The sequence below is a fragment of the Carassius carassius genome, chromosome 27 (assembly GCF_963082965.1).
Source record: "Carassius carassius chromosome 27, fCarCar2.1, whole genome shotgun sequence".
NCBI classification, from domain to species: Eukaryota; Metazoa; Chordata; class Actinopteri; order Cypriniformes; family Cyprinidae; genus Carassius; species Carassius carassius.
Genome location: NC_081781.1, coordinates 1,338,324 through 1,364,968, shown reverse-complemented (window position 1 = coordinate 1,364,968; position 26,645 = coordinate 1,338,324). Strand labels below are relative to the sequence as shown.

The window sequence follows — 26,645 nt, the reverse complement described above, 5'->3', positions numbered from 1 at the left end:
TCAACTATATTAACAGACATGAAGAGATCTGTCTGATTTCCATCACAGGTATTTGCTCAAGCCTCCAGTGTGTCCATGACTAAGATGGACGTCAGTAATCTGGCGATGGTGATGGCACCAAACTGCCTGCGCTGCCAGTCGGACGACCCGCGCATCATCTTCGAGAACACCAGGAAAGAGATGAGCTTCATGCGTGTGCTGATCCAGCACCTCGACACCAGCTTCATGGACGGGGTGCTATAGCACATACACACACGTTAGCATTCACACCTAGCGCCCACACATGACTCACTCGACAAACGTCCTCGACAAGCCTCTTCCTTTCGCGCTCGCCTTCCACAGCGCTAAGGTCAAATCCACCATCCCCATGATTTCTGAATGTTTCTGAATAGATAAACCATCCGTCCTCACATGATAGTGACTGTCCTGCTTTGGTTTCTAGCGTGCATGTGAATGTGTCTGTTTCTGTTTTCTAACTTGACTGACTTGTAGACCGGTCCGTCTGATTTTATAAGATTAATTTATTTGTTATTTATTTGAATAAGGGTTTGTAAGTATTGTACTGCCTTTTGAAATAGAAAACATCTGTCCTCACTGATCACATGCATTATAAATCTGTGTGTGTGTGTGTGCGCGTGTGTGAGTGTGTATGAGTTCATTTATCACAGTTGTTTTATACACTATTGTGTACATCTCAACACAAGTGCCCCTCATAGTAAACTACCTGCGGTTAATGTGAAGGGTGTAAATTATGTGTAAAAATGCACTTTCTGAACTCGCACACACTGAACTTTAATACATAATTGTTGAGTCAGAAAGTGTTTAACATCCAGAATATTACGTGCTTCGCCTTTAAATTCTTGCATATGCTCACACAAGCATCCAGACGGCCTCATTTAGACACAGACACACACACTGATTTGGTTTGGTGCTTGTAATGATCTATATCACACTGCCAAACACACAATATTGATACTCGGTGCCCATTCCTGCCTCCAGGAGGCGTATCAGTGAGAAACAAGAGAGACAGACAATAATGGAGGGAGAGATAAACAGAGGAGAGAATCTCATGAAGAAGTGTCCGGGTTATATTTCACCACAAAATAAAAAAATAAAAAGAAGAAATGTGAATTTGAGAGTTTACCCGAAAATAAAATAAAGGTCCGTTTACATATAATACATAATATCATGATTTAAAAAATAAAATATATATATATATATATATATATATATATATATATATATATATATATATATATAAATGACCATTGCACAGATATTATTTAAAATATTTTAATTGGATTTTGAGGGTAGAACTTGAACTTGAAATAAAAATAGCATGAAAATTTCCATAAATTGCCCAAATATTGTCTTGAATAGTTTTATCTGGATTCTGAGATTATTTTCGTGATAATTAAAAAAATAAAGAAATAACAAATAAATATGGTCTTAAAGTGACTACAATAGCCCAAATATTGTTTTAAATAGTTTTATTGGATTTTGAGTTTTAAACATTATCGTGGTATAAAAAAGACCCTTAAAATTTAAATTTTAACATGAAGAAAGTAAAGAAAAAGTAAAAAAATACAATAAATTGCCATTAAAATGACCATTTTAAGATATACATAAAAAGGCCTTTCATTTAAAAAAAAATAATAATAATTATTATATTTTTAATTGGATTTTGAGGTGAAATATGAGCCCGATGTGCTCTGGACAGACAGATGTTTGTATGTTTGGCTTCTCCTCATCTCTGCACACCCCGATCTGTCATGGCCACACGTTCACGTCCTCATCTGTACAGAACAATGTGTAAAAATACCAATAAAAGCTAAAACGAAAGAAAAGAAGATAAAATAGTTACTACAGTATTTCACAGCAGGAGCGTTTAGGTTTGAATCTCAAAACTCCATAATCCATTAGCAAAAACTTAGATTAAAAAATAATATAAAAGCAGATATGATATGAAATATGATTCTATGTCTGATAAAAAGGGAAGAAAATCCATGAGCAGAGCACTGTGACCTGCGTCCAGCACACACACACACACACGACAGAGAGGATTATGGGAGACTGTGCTGTATGCAGAGATGTTTGTCGTCACAGGTTTACGCTCATGGTCTTATTACTGTATTTATGGAGTCATATTAATAAACCCCCTCACCCTCCTTTTGTTCTGAGGTCAAAGGTTACTCTGGACGTTACAGTGGAGCTGAACATTGTTTATTAAACAGTTCAAAAGATTCATTGACTGTTGTGATCTTTTCACACACAATCACGTGCAAACCCACACAATGGCTATGGTTACTTACGAGTACAAAACTAGTTTGGAAATGAAAATCTTTGTAATATATTGCTATTAAAAATAAAAATATATACTGCATAACAACCCAACCCAACCTTATTTTCAAGTTTTAAAATTAATATACACAATAAATATGAATAAAAACATTACAATAAGTGAAGTATTATGAAATGTAGTTTATGCAAAATACCAAATTGCTAAATAAGTGTGTGCATTAGCAACCTAGAAAATACAATGGATAAATCCATAAATCTAGTTATGTTTCAAATTTCAGGACGATATAACGAAAAATGTGGGTCCTGCAAGGTGTTTTTTCCCCTCTGTCTGTTGCTAGAGAAACTTTGCATTACATTTTTATTTTGCATCTACCACGTGTATATCAAACCATTCTTTAAACAACACAAGTACAAACAATTTCATAGTGATGAAAATATTATTATTATTTTTTTCTCTTTTTTTGTTTTGAGCTTGCTGGGTATTTAAAATCTTATGATTGATTAATTTAATCATGCACTATTTCTGCTGCTATGTTGTAAATCAGAATCACAATGTACAAGAGCCTAAAAATAATAACTATTTTTAAAACAACATTTACTTTTAATGTTCAATGTCATCAACAGAGATGATACATGCAACATTTAAAAATTTGTTCCCTTGACAGACTCCTATCCAATGTGCATTTAAACTAATTACATGATCTATATATATATATCTATACTTTTATTTCTTTATGTATTGTATTTTTTTCTACATTCATTTTTATTTATTTATTTATGTATTTATTTATTTCTATATTTCTACATTTCTTAGTCCGCAGCGTCATGATGAGGGCGTGTAGGTGACACCTTGTGTTGCCCAAATGAAATACAAGAAGTGTACCTACATGACGAGCTTGTTGATTTAGTGTGTGATGATTGACTCAGATTAGGGGAAGTCGTGGCCTAATGGTTAGAGAGTCGGACTCCCAATCGAAGGGTTGTGAGTTCGAGTCCCGGGCCGGCAGGAATTGTGGGTGGGGGGAGTGCATGTACAGTTCTCTCTCCACCTTCAATACCACGACTTAGGTGCCCTTGAGCAAGACACTGAACCCCCAACTGCTCCCCGGGCGCCGCAGCATAAATGGCTGCCCACTGCTCCGGGTGTGTGTTCACAGTGTGTGTGTGTGCATTTTCGGATGGGTTAAATGCAGAGCACAAATTCTGAGTATGGGTCACCATACTTGGCTGAATGTCACTTCACTATTTTTTTTTATTTTTTATTTTTATTAGCAATACGGCCAAAATCTGATATATCTGATACTGGGAGACATGGATACATATGCTCTTTATTTCCTACTTTTACATGCACAACATGCAACAAACGCTTAAAATGCGATGCTTATGATCCAGAATAAGATCAAATATGGGAATGGTGCAAGTGAAAAGAGTATATGAAGAGTGTAGACGCAAAAGCCTTTATTATTATTATTATTATTTTCTTTAAAATGTTCCTTTTACAGTCAAAAATTCCAACAGTATTATTATTTGTTGTTATTATTGTTATTCTATTTTTCTTATTTTTACAGTGAAAACTTACAATACTATTATTTCTTATGGTGTATTATGGTGTAATATTTTCATTTACTACAAACAATAATAGAATTCATTTTTTTTAAATGTAAGTATATATATATATATATATATATATATATATAGTAGCCAGGTTTCCATCGAAGGATTTTTTTTTTTTTGTGGGTTGAACGTAGTCATGATATAAATATATTTATTTTGCCCTAGAATTGCACTAAAATTACTATTTTAAGATGTTGGTCTATGCTCATGGTCTTATTACTGTGTTTATGGAGTCTGGTCAATAACCCTCGCCCTACTTTTGTTCTGATGTCAAAGGTTACTTGGTGATGTGTGTGTGTGTGACTGAATGTTAGAATGATTATCATGTTTATAAATATATTTGTTATACTTTGTGTAATACAAACACAAATAGTACACTACAGTAACTAAAACATGATCAGCTATAGTTATGTACAATAAAGAAGACACAAAATAAGGAATAAAAAATAGTAAAACTTTAATAGGTCATTCACATTTTTTGGTACATAGTCTTGAAAGTGCATGATCCAAACCTAAATTGTTATAATTCATGACTGAAAACATTGTGTAACATTATTTTGATGTACCATTTTCATGGTAATGCAATGTTTGAATTTAAAATGGGTTTCAAAGGATAAATTTTTAGATTTCATGTTTTCAAGTGGTATATAATTTCTTAAGATTCCTTATAGAGAAAAAGACAACAAAGAAGACTTTTTTTTTTTGACAAAGGTCAGAACTCCTGTTATGATGAAGGTTTTTGAGTTTGCACTCTTGCCTACATAATTTTTTACAAAAACGATTGGCAAAACATCTATTTAGGAGTCTTAGACCTTTCCAACGATATATAGTTTGTCATGATTAGTTTAGGATTTAATTGTAATATAGTGAAGTAAACGTAGGCGGCCCACCGAGGAGCCAGGCGGCACTTAACAGGTTAATGACGTCTCTGTACAATGTGGGATAAATCACGAACTGCTTCATTCAGCGCGTCTGTGCGTCTGCTCCGATTTACACAGAAGAAGCCAGTGTCTTGAGAACTCGCGGTGCGCGTGCGCGATGACCGGACCAACCGGAAACTTACGCCTATACCGCTATTCGAGCGCAGGAAACAACATAGAGGACAGCTTAAGTCGGGTTGTATTGCGGATTAGAAATATGTTATTTAAAATAGCTTCACACACAATTCATGGCATTTAGGTATTTTCCTATTCAAACAGATAGGAGTTGATTTTGCATTAGCAAAACAGCTGCTTGCAGGCGAGGATAATATGGCCACCGAGTGAACCGACTGTACAAGAAACGGACTTTATCTACAGAGACGCCGCAGAGAGCAGGTAAATCATTGATTTCATCAACTCTGAACTCAATTCATACTCGCTCGCTCATGCTCTTGATCTGCTGTTTCCAGACATTTCATGCACTGTTAATCACAAACTGAGTTTCAAAGGAGTTCATAAAGTTACTTAATTGAGCATTGAGTGCTGTGATTTTGTGATGTTTTATGGCGTCATCACGCATCGATGGAAATGACACGAAGCATCTCGATGCATGTAAATCCAAGTGTTTGGGGGTCATGCTCCACTGCAGAAGCAAACTGATGAGTTGTCATACTGAAATAAAGGGTGTGTCGGTGTTTAACTTGATATACCTCTGACAGATTCCGCTGTATGTGGTACATTGTGAGCTGTTGGGAGGAACGGAAATCATATATACCCCTAGAAACTCACTGTTGTGCTGCTGTGGCACATCAATGGAATCTGACTTATCAGATGACAATACCATGACACTGTTTTAACAAGAGAGTACAGTAACAAAGAACAGCCGCTCTGTTGCCATTAAATGTATCATGGAGAATGTATCATGTGTGTTAGTTTTAGGATGATACTTTAATATTGTGTGTACATTGTATCATAATTCACCACTGTAAGAGTGTGTATAGAATGGTTGCATAGATAGATTTACAAATGCACATATGTTAACCCTTGAAATGATCATCAGCATCTTTGTGGAAAGTTACTTCTAAAAGTAACGCACTACAATATTGCATTACGCCCTAAAAAGTAACTAATTATGTAACTTAGTCACTTTTTATGGAAGGTGATGAGTTACATTACTTTTGAGTAGCTTTTTATTTTATATATATATATATATATATATATATATATATATATATATATATATATATATAAAGCTCCTCTTTTAAAATTGTGAAAGTATGGAAGCCTGTTTCCGCCACTAAATACAAAATAAAACAAGGTAATTGCGAGTTTATATCTCGCAATTGTGACTTTATTTCTCCGAATTCCTAGTTATAAAGTCAGAATTGCGAGTTCCTCTCAATTCCGAGGATTTTTTACATTTTATTAATTATATACACTCTCAGGTCTGACTTCTCAGAATTGCAGTTGCGTTATAAAGTCAAAATTGTGAGATAAAAACTTGCAATTGCTAGTTATAATTAATAATAAAAATAAAAAAAATCGCGAAATTGCGAGTTTATATCTCGCAACTGTGACTTTATTTCGCAGAATTGCAAGTTATAAAGTCAGAATTGCGAGATAAAAACGTGCAGTTACGGGGGAGAAAAACTCAGAATTGAGAGTTTATATCTCGCAATTGTGACTTTATTTCTCCGAATTCCTAGTTATAAAGTCAGAATTGCGAGTTTCTCTCAATTCCGAGGATTTTTTACATTTTATTAATTATATACACTCTCAGGTCTGACTTCTCAGAATTGCAATTGCGTTATAAAGTCAAAATTGTGAGATAAAAACTTGCAATTGCTAGTTATAATTAATAATAAAAATAAAAAAAATCGCGAAATTGCGAGTTTATATCTCGCAACTGTGACTTTATTTCGCAGAATTGCAAGTTATAAAGTCAGAATTGCGAGATAAAAACGTGCAGTTACGGGGGAGAAAAACTCAGAATTGAGAGTTTATATCTCGCAATTGTGACTTTATTTCTCCGAATTCCTAGTTATAAAGTCAGAATTGCGAGTTTCTCTCAATTCCGAGGATTTTTTACATTTTATTAATTATATACACTCGCAGGTCTGACTTCTCAGAATTGCAATTTCGTTATAAAGTCAAAATTGTGAGATAAAAACTTGCAATTGCTAGTTATAATTAATAATAAAAATAAAAAAAATCGCGAAATTGCAAGTTTATATCTCGCAACTGTGACTTTATTTCGCAGAATTGCAAGTTATAAAGTCAGAATTGCGAGATAAAAACGTGCAGTTACGGGGGAGAAAAACTCAGAATTGAGAGTTTATATCTCGCAATTGTGACTTTATTTTTGAGAACTGCAAGTTATAAACTCGCAATTCCGAGAATTTTTATTTTTTTAATTCTAACTAGCAATTGCGAGTTTATATATCGTAATTCTGACTTTATAATTCGCAGTCCTAAGAAATATATTCACAATTGCGAGATATAAACTTGCAATTCCGATAATTTTTTACAATTAATTATAACTCGCAATTGCTTGTCAGAAATGTAAGATATGAATGTATAAATGTTTATATCTCTGAATTGTGAGATTAAAAGTTGCAATTACCTTGTTTTTATTTAATATAATTTATGTATTTACGCATTTTGTAGACGCTTTTATCCAAAGCAACTTACATGGCATTCAGGCTAACATTTTTTAACTAACAATGTGTTCCTTGGGAATCGAACCCACAACCTTGCACTGCTAATGCAATGCTCTACCACCAAGTTTGCATTTGGCTGTTTATATTAATTTTCAGGAATACTGAATCTGTTTTTGTGTGGGCGAGATTAATAAATGCATGTTGACATTTATTCTAAGATCATGTTCACACAGCGCATGCAATGCCTCTGAGTTTGCAATGAGTTTCTTATTTGAAAAAAGTCAGATATTAAACTCAATATATAAAAAAGTAATGCATTACTTTACTAGTTACTTTAAAAAGTAATCCGATTACATAACTTGCGTTACTTGTAATGCATTACCCCCAACACTGCTCATCACACCTTTTCTCTCTCTCTCTCTCTCTCTCTCTCTCTCTCTCTCTGTAAGATGAACGGGTCGGTCGGGCCGATGCGTGTGTTGGTGACGGGCGGCAGTGGGCTGGTGGGGCGAGCGATAGAGCGGGTGGTGAAAGAGGAGAGCGGAGGGAGAGAAGAAGAAACATGGATATTCCTGTCATCCAAAGATGCCAATCTTATGTAAGAGCTCCTGGTCAAACACTCATCAGACGTCACAGTTATACAACACCATCATTAAACTGTAAACCACATATTAAAAACCATGCACTTTACATTTTACAAGTGCGTCTCATGTAAGTATTTGCAACAATGAACTGTTGACACCAAGAACGATAGTTCACTGTAGTTCTGTGACTTTAAGACCTTTAAAGGTGATCATCAATACATATTTAGGTTTTTAGCTACCCAGAATGTATATCTAACATGGATGGATGATAGTTATACTGCCACAATAGTAAAAATTAAATTCTGTTATTTTAATTTCAATTACAAAGTAATAATAAAAACCATATTTTGTCTAAATCCTTCCTTGTCAACTACAGTCACTGTATAGAAAATACTAATTCTGTGAACAAGTGACTGGCTTCAGGGTCTATTTATAGTGTAGGGGGCTGGACGCTTCTGCAGTTCACTCATGCATGCTGGATATTAGCTTCTGGACCAAATCCTGACTGATGGCGATCCATTCTTGCCTTAATTTTACATTGTTGACACAATTTGTGGGCTTGTCCAATGTCCACTCATCTTTTGAGGACTGACCACAGGTTCTCTCTGGGATTGAGATCTGGTTAGTTGCCTGGCCATGGATCGATGGAAGAAGTTGCTCTTGCAGGACGTTTTGATACCATTCTTTAGTGTTTTTGAGCAGAATTATTAGAGAAAAGCAACGCCACACATGGATGGTCTCAAGACTTCTTCACTGCAGTCGAACCGTTGGCCAACTAGGCTTTTAGCAGTTATTTAAAATGCATCTGATCACTCATCACAATAATCTAGAAACAATGTAAATGAACGCCAGAACATCTGAAGCTGCAAACTTTTTAAAACACTACATTTCAAATTTCATCAACACATTCTAATGCAGTTATTAATGAAGTTATTAGAAAGAAACACACATGAACACACTTGACTGAATATCTGTTTCTTGGGATGGCAGAAATCTTTTATTTTATCGCCTGTTGTCCATTTGCCGCTTTAGGAGCGCTGAAGAGACGAGAGCAGTCTTTCAGAAACATCGTCCGACGCACGTCATTCATTTGGCGGCGATGGTGGGAGGACTCTTCAGAAACATGAGACAGAACCTGGACTTCTGGGTGATTATTAACAATGGGAATATAAAATGTTGGACATAAATTCGTGTTGAGTAATTAAACTGTGTATTAACCACATTTGTTTGTTTTCAGAGGAATAATGTGTTTATTAATGACAACGTGCTGCAGGCGGCTCATGAGCTCGACGTGGTGAAGGTCGTTTCTTGCCTTTCCACCTGTATCTTTCCTGATAAAACCACCTACCCTATAGATGAGACCATGGTAGATACACACACACACACACACACACACTGTAGCATTCTTTTAAGGGCAATTTTTCCTCGTTTACGACTCATTCTCTTGTAAAAAGAGACTGTGACTTTCAAAACACAATCAGTTTATTTGATCAAGATCAGTTTCAGTTGATAATGAGCCGTGTTTGCTTCTCGCTCTGTTTCAGATACACAGCGGTCCTCCTCATGAGACTAATTTTGGTTATGCTTACGCCAAACGCATGATTGATGTCCAGAACAGGTCAGAGTTCATAGGTCATGAGCTTTTTTTATTTTTTCTTGGTGTATCCCGTTAAAGCATGTCTGGATCACATTTCAAAAGAGGTCCAATTTTTCTCATCAGCCAATCGTGGGTTTTAAACACATTTTCAATTAATATTTTAATTAACGCAGTACTTTTTTATTTACATGAATCTTATTGTTCTCAATGGTGAATTTCATTAAAAGGCTTTATGAAATGCATTTTTTAATTATTTCCTGAGATGCATCAAAAATGGTCATAATATAGATATAAATGTTCATTTTCTCTGAATTTAGCCCCTGATTTGAACAGAAGGGCTGTTGTTTGGCACAATGTGAAGCTACTTAGCTGTTATAAATTCACTGTAAACCACGGCTTCACTGGGCTCTTATAAAACTGTTATTCCATATACATAAGGTTTCACAGAATAAAACAGAGCAAATAAAGTGTAATGATATTAATAAAAACAGTATTCTTCCTCCAAATAATGTAGTTCCTCACAAACAGTTGTGATTCCGACAAAGTGGTTGCCAAGCAACACACAAAAGTAAACAAAGGTGGATGTTTGTAGAGTGATTTACAACGGCTTTGAAAGCGGCTCGGCCAATCAGAATCAAGGAACTCTCAGTTTTATAATATATAATAATTCCAAGTATGGAACACCATATTTGGCCACACACCACTTCCTTCCTTCTTTTGGCCGAAATGCAGAAGTCATATTACTGATAGACTCGTATGAAGTATGATTTTATTGCAGATGAACCTGACGCATGTAAATATCAAGAACATTCTGACCCTCATTGTCTTGATACTGGAAAAATACTGAAATAATTGTTTAAATCATAATACACCAAATGCAACATAATAAACAACGATGTCAAATGATTAATCACATCCAAAATAAGTTAAATTATGTTAACATAATCTGAGTGTGTAGCGTGTATGTCTATATAAATACAAACACATCTAAAAAAAACCTGTTGTTTATATATTAATTATATTTATTTAAACATATGGAAATTTATTTTCAAAATATATACTGTTTATGTGTGTGTTTATGTATACATAATAAATAAACACCGTGCATACACACATAATGTTAACTAAAATTTATTTTGAATGTGATTAATCGCTATTAATAATCTGACAGCACTATAAATAATATTTTGCACTTTAAATAGTTTTATTTTTTTAATGCATATAATTATTTGATAACTTATTTGACTATAGCAATGAGATTTTGTGATGAGTGTGCATAATTGCCATGAAAACTATATATTTATTAATATATCAACTATAGGGGAAGTGTTTGTTTATATGTTTCATAAGTTTAGAAACCTGTGTGTTTTTCTATTAGGGCGTTATTTCAACAGTACGGTCTGCGATACACAGCCGTCATCCCCACGAATGTATTCGGACCCCACGATAACTTCAACATTGAGAACGGCCATGTCCTGCCAGGACTGATCCACAAGACGTACCTGGCCAAGAGTGAGACCTGTTTAACTCAGTCACATTCAGAGCGTCTCACGTGTTCACAGGGTTAATGATGTGTGTCTGTGTTGTAGAGGAAGGTAAACCTCTGCAGGTCTGGGGTTCGGGTCGTGCTCTGCGTCAGTTCATCTATTCTCTGGATCTGGCTCGTCTGTTTCTGTGGGTTCTGAGGGAGTACGACGAGGTGGAGCCCATCATTCTCTCAGGTACTTAATAAGATCATTATTTGGTGTAACAGAATATGTTGACATGCTTTAATGTTCAAAAAACACATTATTTTTCAAAAACTGTACATTATTGTAGGTCCTCTAAGCCCCGCCTCTCTCAAACACATCATTTTCTGACAAGTGCAGTCTGCTCTGATTGGCCAACCGAGCCAGTGCATTGTGATTGGCCGAACACCGCAAGCACTCGTAGGAAATGCCACGCCCCTTTCCATAATCACAAGCTTCATCTTTCAAAATAAACGTTTCCCTGTCTTCATATTTTATTTAGGAGAAACAAAACAAACAATTGAAATATGTATATTCAGAACTTTGAGGAAAAAGTCTAAATTATGAGATGTAAACTGTAAGGGAAATTGTATTATTATCAGTGTTATTTGCTTTACTAGAGAGTGTTGTTCAGACGGTCTGACTGCTTCATCAGTATGCTTGAGTTATTTTGATGTGCTAAAAGACCAACAGGAAATGTATGTGTGTGTGTGTGTTTGTAGTGAGAAAGACAAGAAGTGCTCACTTCTAAGAAAATGCATGGAGGAGACATGTAAAATGTGCACATGTTGAATATGCCTTATGATTGGATGAAAGAGAAGCATCCTGGTTTTTTTTAGGGTTAAAAACTCAACAACAAAAAAAGTGTGTTCTTTCATTTGTCACAATGCATTTTCAGAAGGCTTTTGTGTCAGACCTTCACTGAAATAGAAAACTGCCACATCATAAACTCAGAATTCTGAGAAAAACACTCACCATTTATGAGATGTAAGCTGAGAATCCAGAGCGGGAAAAAAAGTTGCAACATTTAAACTTAGAATTCTAAGATAAAATAATTTGAATTTATTGTATTCCGTCATGGAAACTAATTCTGTGGTAGATCATAACATTTCAAAAGGCAATGATTTAATCAAACAAATGTTGGAAGATAAAATGTTTTTAGATGAAGGTAAGAGTTCTTGTTTTAGTTCCATCTTCTTTTTAAATGAATAGCTGGATGTGGTAAGCATACGCACTTCAAAATAAAAGTCCTGGCGCAATCCAGTCTTTTTAAAATAATTAAAAGTCCTACATTATGCAGACAATCTGTATTTCTGGATACTATTAGTATTTCATTATTTAGGTTAGACAATGAACCATATCTAGCATTTAAACTTGTACTTTAGTATTACATTTCTTTAAACACATGTCATGTCAGTAGAATTTTTGTATATATATTGATATAAACCGATATTGCATGTATAGAATAAAATGTCTTTAATTGTGCAGTTACTTAAAAGTGAGATGCTTTAATTGTTTCTCGTTGTCTTTATTTGTTTATCTCTAGTTGGAGAGGAAGATGAGGTGTCCATAAAGTTTGCTGCGCAGGCTGTGGTTGAAGCTTTGGGCTTTGAAGGTGATGTGATCGTATCCTTTTCACACATAAACAATCAGAATAAGCATCATAACAGGAGACCTTCAATGACAGAATTTTCCTGTTGGGGATGAATTAACTCTCTATACTGGTTGACCCTAAACTAAGCTCTCTCAGTTTGACACTAGTAAAGCAGACGGTCAGTTCAAGAAAACGGCCAGTAACGCCAAACTACGCAAATACCTGCCAGACTTCGAGTTCACGCCGTTCAGAGCTGGTGAAATTCTCACACACATTCAATTACTAAATTTTTACAATAGTGGTATATATATAAAAAAGAATCTTTATAGCTTTGCTTTTTTTCCCCCTCAGCCATCAAGGAGACGTGTGATTGGTTTGTGGCAAATTATGACTCCGCCCGTAAATGAAGAGCTCCACATCTGATTGGCTGACTGTTCAATGCTGAAAAGCAAACAAGGACTGATCAAACTTAATCATTTTTACAAAGACAAACTCATGGAACACTGCCGGTTAACCCGTCTTTTCATGCTTATTTAAGGGTTTTCTTCAAATATGTTCATTTTCCTGGGATGCAGTTACTAAAACTGCAGAATGCTGGGTTTTTAGATGCATTAATAATGAATGCATGAACCGCTTCAGACAGCACGAGCGTACGTCGCCCTCTAGCGGCTGTGTGCGGGACAGCCTTAGTATCTCAACCAAGGTTTAAGATTAACACTAGCCTAAAGAAAGTAAAAACCCACGTTGGTGAGTATTTGAAACTGTGTACTATTTTTTTTTTAATGGTTTTTATAATTAATGCATGGTTGTGAGAAAGTAGTGCAGTTATATTAAATCTATAAATATATCATGTATTCCCGACGCGGTACTTGTTTGCAGCTAGACTATATAAATCTGTTGTCAGAAAAACACTGCTTTGTGAGGCTTGAATCAAACTCACCAAGTCACGTGGTGTCAGCAAATGTTTCCAGTCATACTTTTTTTTTTTTTGGTTTTGAAACGATACAAAATATGCTGCTAGATTGTGATCTCGTGAACCAATGAAGGAGTTTCTAATAGTTGACTTTGGGTCAGTTTTATGATGTAGGTTCAATTGTAATTAACTTTATTCCATTGCAGACCTGCCAATCTGTATGCATTTTGACCTGAAAGTACACTGGTACGATTTGTCACTGTAAACTGTGCAGAAATCGAGTGACGTCTCTGTCCATGTGCAGTATTCAAAACAAGCAACAGAAAAAAATGTTTTTAGACATTCTCCACTGAACTCCACAGACTTCTTTCAGGACGAGTGCCAAATAGAGCAATAACTTTTTGCTGAAATATTTGTTGGAAATATTGGATATGTATAATTTGTATAAGTGTATTTGTGTGATAGCACTAACTGTAAAGTGTAATGGGGTAATCAAAATGTCCTTTTTACTTAATTAGTATTTGCATTTTATTATTTTCATTTTTAGGTTAGTAACTTAATTTTTTTCTGCTTTAAAAAATTTTTTTTTTGATTGCAATGTTACAACGTAATGTGATTTTAACCCTTTTTTGCTCATACATGCTTATTCACTTTATTTGTTTAATCCAAAAACAAAACACCAAGATTTCTAGGCTACCGTATACTGCAAATCAGCCAAAATATAAAAAAGATATGAATTTTTGCTCATGTGACCCAGCCCTATACAGAAGTGTACTGGATATATAAAACGAAATAGCTAAAATTAACTAAACAGTTATGGTAAACAGTAAAACGCTGATGGTACTCACAAAAATGTCCCAAGATTGGCATGTCTGCAATTCAAATAATTTATGCGTATATAATGCAATAAAAGAGAATGATATTTTAAGGCAGGGTAGGTGATTTCAGAAAGGCTAGTGTTGAAAGCATAATATCCCATAATATTTTACAGAATTTTCAAATTTAATGGTATTTAATTATTTGTTCATCGCACACTTTAATGCAAACATTTGCATATTGTGGCTGTTTTTTATTAGCACTTACACCGTTTGACCAGTAGATGGCGCCAGTCTATAGCGCTTCGACTCCGCCTTGACACATTTTATGGAGTAACTGGTTCATTTGATTCAGAGCTTTCTTAGCCTGACCTTTCTTCAGAAGAGACAGATGCAGTGCAGAGAGAAGTGAAATTAGGAAAGCTTTCGCTTTTCTTCGTGGATCACGTGATTGGTGCTATTCTGCTTGTGGATAGCCCACATTGAATGTCGTTTAAATTCTGTTGCGTTTAAATGAAAATACGTCTGCCAAGACCCAAAGTCATGTTCATTTAGAGGTGCGTTTTAATAAAATAAGAACACACTGGAATGATTTTATATGTTGGACCTGGCCACGCTTTGAAAACGACAACAGAAGTAAAGAGAGCTGCGTTTATTAAACATCATAATAAAATAGTCACAATATATTATGGATGACCTAGATGAATGATCACATGTCTGATTTTATTTCGAACTCTGTATTGTACACTTTCTCAGTTTTACTGATCTGTCTGGGTTTATTTTCTAACGATATGTACTGTATAGTTTAATAGTGGCCTATGCTTGTATTGTAAACGATGCTTTGCTATATGAAGGAGTTTTGGACTATGGTTTCCTGAATCACACAGAAACCTGAAGCCTCAGTATTATATGGTCAAGACCAGGGCTCGAATTGCAGGGGGATGGCATCCCCCTTGTTGAAAAAAAAATGACAAAAAGCATCTCCTCTGTAAAACCACCATCCCCTTTACATTAACAATGTTGTGTGTAATATAAAACTTGAAATGCAAAATAAATGATCTTCCTGTTAGTTTCCTCTGTTTCTGTCCACTGTAATAGTTTGGAGCACTGAACATGTTTCCGCTCAAAAATGGTAATTCAAACTCATTTTTTAAAGCAATGTAAAACACGTAGCTGTTCTATATTCACAGTAAAACAGCTTTTTACAGTTATTTTAGCGATGTTGCAACACTGTTGTCCAAATTTTGCAAGTCACACCTGAGCCACAAGTGTTTTGTTTCTGAATGAATGAGTCCATGATTCAATCGCTCATACTTGCTTCATTCCGGAATGAATCGGCTGTTTGAACAAATCAGTTGAATGAATGATTCAGTGACAAAGACTGTTTTGCCGCCACCTACTGGCGGTTTTAGTTTTTATTTAAATAATTTAATATTTTATTTCATTTATTCAAAGCATTAATTTCATAGCATTATCGAAAAGGATTTAATTGCATTCATGCCACCTCCTATGCCTCGTCAAACAGTCTGTAAATATATCTAAATGCTACCTTTGTGTTCTTCTGTGTCGTCTCTGTAGTGCCAAGATGAATTTAGTTAATTCTACTGATTTCATTTGATTTGTAATGCATTCTTCCTGATTCTATGTCAATTTAAAAAAAAGTAAAAATTATAGTTAGGCCACACAAAGAAAACAAGGTTATTAATCGTATAGCCTACTAAATGATAGAAGAAATAATGCATATAAGTTGCTTGGAGAATTGTGTTCAGGGCTTGATTTGATTGCAGATTTACAAAACCTACAGAAAAAAAAAAAAGCAAAATGTGTATTCTCTTTCCAGAGAGCAAAAATGAACTGTAAATTGCATAATGCTAGTATTTGTTTTTACTGACTTAATTGTAATTGAAATATGTGCTTTAAGGATTATTTTACTGTAGGCTACATGTTTTGTATTCTAATTTCGAGGTGAAATATTACCCGGATGTTCCTTCCTTTGCCCTCCAGGTGAATCTATGCTAAGACACCTGAAATGTAGGCGTGTGTATCCATTAACCATTCAGCTGAGAGCATTGTGATCCTGAAGGAAAAGTTGTTCTTGTTTCTACAGAGCTCGCGAGAGGAAGCAACAGGCTCGAGCCAGAGACCACACACCGGGGAACAGGTAACTTACTGGATTCATCAAATACTAATAAATATCAAAAACACGAGTATTCATCTACTGTGACCGATCGTTCCGTTTAGACCCTACTAGTTGCTGCTGTTCGCATACAATATTTAATCTTGTGCTTTAAGCGTTTATAACAAGTTCATTCCTTGTACTAGATTTCTATGCGTTATATTTCATGTGGTGTTTTCATCTTTGTCTGGGCGAGTCGTGCTGAATTTGGCACTAATAGTGTGTCAATAACGCTTCGAAACCAACGGTCAAACTCGGGATTTTCTTTAGATTATACACTTAATTTCGGTTTCATTTTCACCAACCCCATTTGTTTAGCTCCAGATGCACGTGTCGCGTGCTGTGATCATTTTGCGTTTATAAAAAAGGCTCAGTTTTATGGTGCGAATAAAGAAGAAAGCGCATAAAGAATTATAACAACAACAGGGCCAGCGAATTATTATAATTTTTTATTTTTAATTTAAAAGCGATTTTTTTGGGTGAAGTAGTATCACTACAGTCTGCGATTGATATGCAAATAAATAACTATTGTGAATGTTATGTATAAATCCCCCCTAGTGTTTTATTTATTTTTTGGCATACATGCATAAGTTGATAGCCATCGGTGATGTGTTCGGGTGTTGACTTACAGGGTGTGTCAGAGTTAAACTGGATTTACATGTTCAGTCTGTTTTCAGTGCGAGGAAAAGTAAGAAGAGCTGCTTTTACTGATATCATACAAACTTTTAGAGAAATTGTGCTATTGTACGATGATATGATCTTTGTCAGTACTGTGGAACTACACGATCACGGTACGTTTCCAAAACTTATTTGTATGGTTTTGTTTTGAACGGAAATTCACTGGGCGTTTCCGAGTGAGATGCATGTGTCCCCAGGGGACGTGTTTAACTGCGGTCAAGCAGAAGCACTTTTTTTTTAGTTGTGCAATCGTGTACTTAACGTTTCCTTTATACTTTTGCTTATTTTGACTTTAATTAATTTTTTAGTTTTTAAATACATTATTTTTGTAGATAAATGTCTGTATTGTACATTATTATAAATCGTTTATTAATGTTGTTCATTCATTGTTTTTTTTGTATATATATATATATTACTAGCATTACTATTTTTAATGTTTTTGAAAGAAGTTTCTTCTGCTCATCAAGTCTGCATTTATTTGATCAAAAATACAGAAAAAAATGTAATATTGTGAAATATTATTACAATTTAAAATAATTGTTTTTAAATTTATTATACTTTAAATGATCATTTATTTCTGTGATGCAAACCTGAATTTTTAGGATCATTATCACATGATCCTTTAGAGATTATTCTAATATGATGATTCATTATCAAAGTTGGAAACAGTTCTGCTGCTTAATATTTTTTCAGTTTGTGATACTTCTTTAGGATACTTTGATGAATAAAAAGTAAAAAAAAAAAAGAAGCTGTGTTTTTAAAATATAAATATTTTGTAATAACAATATACACTACTGGTCAGTAATTTGGGGTCAGTAATTTTTTCTTCTTTTTTTTTTTAATAAAATCAATACTTTTATTCAGCAAGAATGTGTTAAATTGATAAAAAGTGATAGTCAAGAAAATATATTATTAGAATATATATTATTAGAATTTTTTATTTATTTTGAATAAATGCAGTTGTTTTTAACCTTTTATTGATCAAATATATGAGACAGCAGAACTGTTTCCAACACTCATAATAAATCAGAATATTAGAATGATTTCTAAATGATCATGTGATAGACTGATGTTACATGTGACACTGAAGGCTGGAGGAATGATGCTGAAAACTCAGCTTTGCATCACAGGAATACATTATTTTTTTTTAAGTATATTCCAATAGAAAACCATTATTTTAAGTTGTAATAATATTTCACAATATTACAGTTTTTTCTGTATTTTTGACCAAATAAATGCAGGCTTGATGAGCAGAAGAAACTTCCTTGAAAAACATTAAAAATAGTAATGTTTCCAAACTTTTGGTCTGCACTGTATGTATATATATATATATATATATGTGTGTGTGTGTGTGTGAGATATATTCCAACACTCATAAAAAGGGTTCCTTTATAGGTTAGCTCATTCTTTCAATTCGTATGTATTCAGACTGACCCAGATTATCACTTTCACTTTAAATATTTACTGTATGATTTTGGAGAAAATTAAAGGCAAATTCACCCCAAGTCAATAAACACTTTTACATCATGTCCCATTTTCAAACTTTCCAAAAAATATTTTCATTACAGATTAGGTATTTCTTTTTATTGATTCTTGTTAACAGTCTGACTATTACTATATTAATTATTTTTGAAGAAAATTGCAAATTCACTAGTCTTTCCTTTGTAGACTAGCTCATTTTTTCATTTGATTACTTTTCACCGTGATCATGACTATTACTATGTTAATTTTCAAATATATTCAGGAGAAATAATTTTCTTATAGAAAATTCAAGGCAAATTCACCCCAAGCATCTATGTGCACCTTTGCACTTCCATATTCAAACACTCATAAAAATATTTCCTAATTAGGTTTGCTCATTCTTTCATTTGATTCCTGTTCACAGTGTCCCTGACCACAGCTGTTTTCATTTTCAAGTAATTTTACTGTATGGTTTTGGAGAAAATTTAAGGCAAATTCACCCCAAGCATCTGAGTGCATAAGCATTTTTGCGCTCTGTCCTATTTTCAAACACTCATAATAATCTTTCCTTTATAGGTGTGTGATTATTCTTTCAATTGATTCCTGTTCACAGTCAGCCTGACTATTATTACTGTATTAATTTGAATAAACATAAGAAAATAAAGAGCACAAAAAGAAGTCAGTAAATTTCTATTTGATGACATTTAAAATAATACCTGGCTTAACTCATTTAGCTCTTGCATCCTGTTAAATGCCCTAATTTGAAACATATACCTTGTCTTTTGAGATTAAAAACACATTTCATAGTATTATATAACAAACATTTTTGCTATTAATATTATAGAGATTATTGTATTATTGTTTCAGTGTGAATTGTAGAAAACAGTCATGTTCATGTTTTGATGGGGAATTTTTCTTGTAGATTTCCTTTCCTTTATTTTTATTTGTTTGTTATTGGTTTGTTGTTTTATTGTACAGAAAGCTTGTAACCGATATGTACTCATGCCTCGGTGTCATTCTTCCACAGCCTCTGCTGCAGCTTACTCCTATAATAATTACATTATAATAATAATAATACAATTTAATAGCCACCTTACAAATACTCAATGGCACCTTAGAATAACAGTAGGCTATTGATTGATCGACTGCAATACAACCTAATGGAATTTAAACAAGAGTATTAAGACTGAAATACAGAAGTAAGTTGCGATAGGGATTCTGTAACCTGTGTTATTTCACAGATAAAAATGGAAATATGTAATTTGTTATGCAATTAAAAAAAATCCTAATATGAGAAAAAGATTTTAGGTGTATGCATCAGTGTGCAGAAGAGAGTCAATAAATGTTCACAGGTGTTGAAGCCACAGTAGACAAAGTGCTGTAATTCCTTAAGATGCACAAAGTTGTTTTCTGAAATAAGGCAAATAAAAAATAAATAAAATAAATGTATAATATATATAAAAACATGTTTTTATATAAAACGTATAATATTTATTAAAGTACATAGAATACGATAAAGTTAAGTAAATTTAAAATAAAAGTGATCATTTTCAAACAACTGCACCGATACTATTTTACTCCTTTTTTACTTTGTGTTGTCAACTGTCTTACTACAACGGGGCAGCCGATGATGAGACGTGCGGATCCATATGCAAGCTTTTATTGGCCATAACAGGCATGGGTCAAACACTGGCAAAGAGGTATATAGATAGAGAATATTCCTAGGGCAAGCGTGGGTCTTCGATGAACGAACAGTATCCAGAGGGCTGAGCAAGAGAGGTAATACAGAATCCAGAGCAAAGCGTCAAAACACGAGAAACAAGGCAAGAAAAAGACTAAACTATGAAAACTAGAAACTAAGATGAGACTATGAAAACTAGAAACTGAAACAAGACTATGAAAACTAGAAAATCTAGAAACTGAAACAAAACTATGAGAACTATGAACCCAAACAAGACTATGAAAACAAACACGGAATGGCTTGGAGTCGCAGCTATAGCTAGGAGAGGGAAATGTGCAGAACAATACTCGGCAGTGTGTGAAAGGAAGTCCAATGCTTATAAAGCGTGTGTGATGATTGTGCTGTGTGTGATAGTTATCAGGTGAATGTGATTGGTGCAAAAAATTAAGATTTTAACTTAAAACTGAAACTAATAATTGAAATGTAAGAAAAGGTTGAGTGTATGACGTAAGGAGAGTATTTCGCAGCAATTTTGTCCAATACTATACATAAAATAAGAGTCAGTTTCATATGGTAATAAGCAGGGTACGTTTGGACAATAATTCTTTCAAAAACTGAAACTTTATGTTGAAAAATGGGAAGTGCAACAATGCACTCTATAAAAATATTTTTGAAGTTTGCGTTTTCTCAAAACTGTAAAGTAAAATGACATGAAAATGAATACAGTAATAGTCAGGGTCACTGTGAACAGGAATCAATGAAAGAATGAGCAAACCTACTGTATAAAGGAAATAATTTTATAAGTGTTTGAAAATGGGACGTGATGTAATAGTGCGAAGGTGAATACTTGTGGTGAATTTGCCAATAATTTTCTCGCAAACTTTACAGTAAAAATATTTGAAAATTAACACAGTAATAGTCAGGATCACCATGAATAGTAATCAATTAAAAGAACGAGAAAACTTACAAAGAAAATATTTTTATGGGTGTTTGAAAATGGGTAATGGTGCCACTGGTGGAATGCACTTCATTTTTTGGAGTGATTTTGCTTTAAATTTTCTCCAAAATCATACAGCACCTATAAAGAAAGACTTTTATGTGTGTTTGGATATGGTACATGATGTAAAAGTGCTAAAGCAACTCCGATGAATTTATATTTAATTTTCTCCCAAATTGACTTGTAAATGAAGATGGTGATAGTCGGGGTTACTTTGAATGAATATGAATTGAAAGAATGAGCTAACCTATAAAAGATCCCATTTATGAGTGTGGGAAAATGGGACACAGTGCATGTGCTAGGACACATTTTGCTGTTTGGGGTGATTTTGCTTTTAGTTTTCTCCAAAACTTTACAGTAAAATACCTTCAAAATGAATACAGTGATAGCCAGGGTCACTCTGAATACATATGAATTGAAACAATGAGGAAAAACACACCTGTGACATCGTTAAATCAGTATTTCTGTGCCAAGTATGCTTTCTGTGTGGCCAAGCAATCATTCTGCCAAACATTGACACATACTGGTAAAAATAAATACAGTAAATAAATAAATAAATGTATAGCGTGAATGCGCTGTAGGTCACTGTGGATAAAAGCGTCTGCTAAACGCATACAGTAAATGTAAGTCACAGTTATAATAATTTCAATCAGGTTTCAACTCAGTAAAAGTTTTCAATTTCTGTCAACCAAACAAGCTATGCTGGTTTAGTCTGAGTCGGTCCTTTTTCACCAAACTGGCCAAACGGGTTTGCAAATCGGTCTGAGTCCATTCTCTTGAAGTGGTTTCTTCTGTCAGTAAAACAGACGCTTTACTGAAGAACACAGAGAAGCAGCAGCTCTGGACCAAGTGGATATTTCACCAATAAACACCTGAAACTAAAGGCTACTTTTCGAGAGGTACGGAAAAGATTCAGCTATGTTAATATTGTTACTCTGTTTATTTACCTGTCTTTGTAGTAACCGTTTTATAACAAGTCTCATGAAACTATGATTAATAATTTTTACAACAGCAACATTTTGTTCTTTAACAACCCATTAGCTGTTGTAAAATTACTGTACACAGCAGCTTCTCACTTAGTTAATTGTATCTGAATACTGGATCCATGATTGGGTCTTAAAGTGAGAGCAGCATGTTCGCAATGCAGTTTCTTTTGTTTGTTTGCCACCATTTCTTGTAATTTGCTTATTTGTTTTTAGTATATTATTGATTTGACTAAATCAGGTCTCAAACTCGATACCTGGAGGGCCACAGCTTTGCAGGGTTTAGCTCTAAATCACACCTACTCTGAAGTTTCTAGTTATCCTGAAGAGCTTTATTAGCTGGATCAGGTGTGTTTGATTTGGGCTGGTTCTAAACTGTGCTGAGCTGTGGCCCTCCAGGAGTTGAGTTTGATACCATTGCACCAAATAATTGCTTGTAAACCTTTATATATTAGGTTAGTTTTTGGCAGAGTTTGGCACCATTGATCATATACATTGTCAGAAAGTAGGCAAATTTGTTTAGACAAATGCTTGATTATTGATTATTATGCCTTTGGTGTGAGAGACCCAGGTTCGAATCCACTGTGAGGCACCAATGTGTCCCTGAGCAAGACACTTAACCCCTAGTTGCTCCAGAGGCGTGCGACCTCTGACATATATAGCAATTGTAAGTCGCTTTGGATAAAAGCGTCAGCTAAATGAATAAATGTAAATGTAAATGTAATTATTACAGCAGTTGCTGTTTTCACATGTATTTTAACCCCTGAAGTCTTCATCAAAAACCCCATCTCTCTCTCTCTCTGTCAGATGAACGGGTCAGTCGGGCCAATGCGTGTGTTGGTGACGGGCGGCAGTGGGCTGGTGGGGCGAGCGATAGAACGGGTGGTGAAAGAGGAGGGCGGAGGGAGAGAAGGAGAAACATGGATATTCCTGTCGTCCAAAGAGACCAATCTTGTGTAAGAAACGCTCATCACACTCAATCATTAAGGGGATAGTTCCCCCAAAAGTGAAAATTCGATGTTTATCTGCTTACACCCAGGGTATCCAAGATGTAGGTGACTTTGTTTCTTCAGTAGAACACAAACAGAGATTTCTAACTCAAACCATTGAAGTCTATCAGTCTTATAATGGCAGTCAATGGGCTCCACGGTTTTGAGAGTAAAAAACATACACAAACAAAACCAAATGAAACCCTGCGCCTCGTGACGATACATTGAGGTCTTAAGACAAGAAATGATCGGTCTGTGCAAGAACTGAACTGGAGCCCATTGACTGCCATTATAAGACTGATAGACTGCAATGGTTTGAGTTAAAAATCTCTGTTTGTGTTCTACTGAAGAAACAAAGTCACCTACATCTTGGATGCCCATTTTTGGGTGAACTTTCCTTTAAAATATGCCATAACATATTGTAGAACATGCACTTTATATATAATGTATAATATATTTTACACATGCATGGTAAATATATTTAAACGTGCTGCTTTAGGAGCGCTGAAGAGACGAGAGCAGCCTTCGAGAGACATCGTCCGACGCACGTCATTCATTTGGCCGCAATGGTTGGAGGTCTCTACAGAAACATGAGACAGAACCTGGACTTCTGGGTAATTATTAACATTTAATAACAAGGTTGGAAATATCACTGTTAAATGATTGCACTGTATGTTGATTAAACAGGCTTCTTGTTTTCAGAGGAATAATGTGCACATCAATGACAACGTGCTGCACACGTCTCAGGAGTTCGGCGTGGTGAAGGTCGTTTCCTGTCTGTCTACGTGTGTTTTTCCAGATAAAACCACCTACCCTATAGATGAGACTGTGGTAAAGCACACACACACACACACACACACACACACACTAAATGGCAGATGTTCCAGACAGTATGTGTTTACTGTTCCCTCAAAGTGCTCACACCATGAGTCATGTTCCTTGATCTTTAGAAATCCATTCATCTCAAATTTCCTTAATATAATTGACACCAAGCTGTAAAAAAGTCAGAAACTTTGAGATACATTTATAATACATTACACATTGAAGTTAGTGGATGTGATTGGTTTCATGAGCCTGTTTGCATGAATTGTTTAAAAAAATAAACTTGTGTCTCTCTCTTTCTGTGTGTCAGATGCACAGCGGTCCCCCGCATGAGTCGAATTACGGTTATGCGTATGCCAAACGCATGATTGACGTCCACAACAGGTCAGTCCTGCTTTCTTGGTGTCAAAGTTCACTGATTATAAGCTGTTCTTTTTTTTGGGTGGGGGTGGGGGTGGGGGGGTGATTCTCATGAGAACATGTCTGGATTACTTCTGTCATCATGCTTTTGTCTGCACGGGCTGTTGGTGCCAGATACTGGGTATTCAGGTTTCTAGGTTTCTCATTATACAAACGACCTGTTCAAACAGTCTTGTCTTGATCTTGACCATCTGGTTACTGCTTTGTTGCTGGTCAGTAGGTGTGATAGATTTGCTAGCGCTGTAAAACAGACACTGATTGGTCTTTACTCATCATCCCTACCCACCAATAAGACAAGTGGCATTACGTGTATTGTTTGTTTGTTGTTTAACAAGGTTGTACAGTATAGATAATTGAAATGTTTAAACACTAGAAATATAAATATTTTGTTTGTTTACCTTGTCTTGTGTGTGTTTTGTCTGTTAGGGCGTTATTTCAGCAGTACGGTTTGAAATACACAGCCGTCATCCCCACCAACATGTTCGGACCCCATGATAACTACAACATTGAGGACGGTCACGTGATGCCAGGACTGATCCACAAGACGTACCTGGCCAAGAGTGAGACCTGTTTAACTCAGTCACATTCAGAGCGTCTCACGTGTTCACAGGGTTAATGATGTGTGTCTGTGTTGTAGAGGAAGGTAAACCTCTGCAGGTCTGGGGTTCGGGTCGTGCTCTGCGTCAGTTCATCTATTCTCTGGATCTGGCTCGTCTGTTTCTGTGGGTTCTGAGGGAGTACGACGAGGTGGAGCCCATCATTCTCTCAGGTTCTCCAGACGTCTTTGATATCACACGTGTTTCATCAGAGCTTGTGGAGACTCAGAGCTCATTGGTTGATCATGTTTCTCTTCTTCTTGGTTTCTTCGTCTAGTCGGGGAGGAGGATGAGTTGACTGTAAAGGAGGCTGTGGATGCTGTGGTTGAAGGATTCGGGTTCGAAGGGGAAGTTATTGTATCCTTTCACACACAAACTGTGTCTGCAGATATTTTTACAGTTGATAAGTCTTTCTTCTGTGCAACACAAGATATTTTGTAGAATTTCCAGATTGTTCAAAAGCTGTTGAGCTTTAATAAGCAATATAAAAGTAGTCCATGAATGAACTAACCCTCAAAGCATTCGTTCACAGAGTTACAGCTGAACCTTAACTTAGCGCTCTCAGTATGACACTAGTAAATCAGACGGTCAGATCAAGAAAACCGCCAATAACGGCAAACTACGCAAATACCTACCAGACTTCAAGTTCACACCGTTCAAACAAGGTGATTGGCAAGAGATTTCAGCATTTATGCCATGTTTTCAATAGTATTGTAACCCCAAAACAAGAATTTCTATTGAAACGTTTCTTTTTTTCAGCCGTCAAGGAGACGTGTGATTGGTTTGCGGCCAATTATGACTCCGCCCGTAAATAAAGATCTAACATCTGATTGGCTGTGAAGAGTTTGAACGCCGTTCGATGCTGGAAAACCAAACCCAAGTCTGATCAGACACTTCCTTAAATATAAGGAAGACAAAATCGTTGGACACCGCCACTGAAGATCAACTTTAATGTTTTTCTCAATGTGCAATCACTAATTCCATCTTAAACGCCTCTGATTGGCCACTGTGTTCATGAAATCAACAGATATATCTATGACTGGCTGCATTTCTCAACACTACGAAAGCATTGACGGGGTTGTTTATACGTGTATGACGTAGGAAACTGTGACATACAACATTTTTGAGACTCTTTGGTACACCTTATGAATGGTGCTATGACTGGTAATGTACATTTTCTTCTGTTTTTACTGGTGTGTCAATCAGGCTATTCTCTTGGTGTATTTTCTAATGACATGTAGCTACTGTATGTTTTTACAATACACTCATATTTAAAACAATGATGTTTAATGTGCTTTTTCTTCATGTATAATTTTTTTTTTTAAGTTTTAAGGGT

The 26,645-nt window shown here is 35.2% G+C and overlaps 3 protein-coding genes across 6 annotated transcripts in view; all 3 read left to right on the top strand.

The window, feature by feature from the left end:
• Nucleotides 1-594, top strand: part of LOC132106402 (rho GTPase-activating protein 39-like) — a 43,987-nt gene extending 43,393 nt beyond the window's left edge. For all 3 annotated transcript variants that reach the window (XM_059512051.1, XM_059512049.1, XM_059512050.1), the window contains one exon: nucleotides 49-594. In XM_059512051.1, the coding sequence (XP_059368034.1) occupies nucleotides 49-243 (195 nt within the window). In that variant the 3' untranslated portion in view covers nucleotides 244-594. The remainder of the gene's footprint in view (nucleotides 1-48) is intronic.
• Nucleotides 595-5,088: 4,494 nt separating this feature from the next.
• Nucleotides 5,089-26,422, top strand: LOC132106398 (GDP-L-fucose synthase-like). Of its 2 annotated transcripts, none has more exons than XM_059512044.1 (10): nucleotides 5,089-5,231; nucleotides 23,290-23,438; nucleotides 23,971-24,085; nucleotides 24,174-24,302; nucleotides 24,604-24,677; nucleotides 25,140-25,273; nucleotides 25,351-25,482; nucleotides 25,587-25,666; nucleotides 25,875-25,974; nucleotides 26,069-26,422. In XM_059512044.1, the coding sequence occupies exons 2-10, from the start codon at nucleotides 23,290-23,292 to the stop codon at nucleotides 26,122-26,124; spliced, it is 969 nt and encodes a 322-aa protein (XP_059368027.1). In that variant the 5' UTR covers nucleotides 5,089-5,231; the 3' UTR covers nucleotides 26,125-26,422. The 2 variants fall into 2 exon arrangements, with proteins under 2 accessions (XP_059368027.1, XP_059368028.1); XM_059512045.1 differs by lacking the exon at nucleotides 5,089-5,231 and adding an exon at nucleotides 16,647-16,667.
• On the top strand, nucleotides 5,091-13,247 carry LOC132106399 (GDP-L-fucose synthase-like). The gene is made up of 10 exons (XM_059512046.1): nucleotides 5,091-5,231; nucleotides 7,945-8,093; nucleotides 9,112-9,226; nucleotides 9,317-9,445; nucleotides 9,624-9,697; nucleotides 11,055-11,188; nucleotides 11,266-11,397; nucleotides 12,731-12,810; nucleotides 12,935-13,034; nucleotides 13,130-13,247. Exons 2-10 carry the CDS (start codon nucleotides 7,945-7,947, stop codon nucleotides 13,183-13,185), a joined length of 969 nt encoding a protein of 322 aa, XP_059368029.1. The 5' UTR covers nucleotides 5,091-5,231; the 3' UTR covers nucleotides 13,186-13,247.
• Nucleotides 26,423-26,645: the final 223 nt, after the last annotated feature.

What these genes read in the sequence shown, in the direction of transcription:
- LOC132106399 (XM_059512046.1), top strand. Translation starts at nt 7,945, where the DNA reads ATGAACGGGTCGGTCGGGCCGATGCGTGTGTTGGTGACGGGCGGCAGT. An exon ending in TCCAAAGATGCCAATCTTAT is followed by an intron (nt 8,094 to 9,111) that starts GTAAGAGCTCCT and finishes TTGCCGCTTTAG; the next exon opens with GAGCGCTGAAGAGACGAGAG. An exon ending in GTTCACGCCGTTCAGAGCTG is followed by an intron (nt 13,035 to 13,129) that starts GTGAAATTCTCA and finishes TTTCCCCCTCAG; the next exon opens with CCATCAAGGAGACGTGTGAT.
- LOC132106398 (XM_059512044.1), top strand. Translation starts at nt 23,290, where the DNA reads ATGAACGGGTCAGTCGGGCCAATGCGTGTGTTGGTGACGGGCGGCAGT. An exon ending in ACCCTATAGATGAGACTGTG is followed by an intron (nt 24,303 to 24,603) that starts GTAAAGCACACA and finishes TCTGTGTGTCAG; the next exon opens with ATGCACAGCGGTCCCCCGCA. An exon ending in GGTTCGAAGGGGAAGTTATT is followed by an intron (nt 25,667 to 25,874) that starts GTATCCTTTCAC and finishes TAGCGCTCTCAG; the next exon opens with TATGACACTAGTAAATCAGA.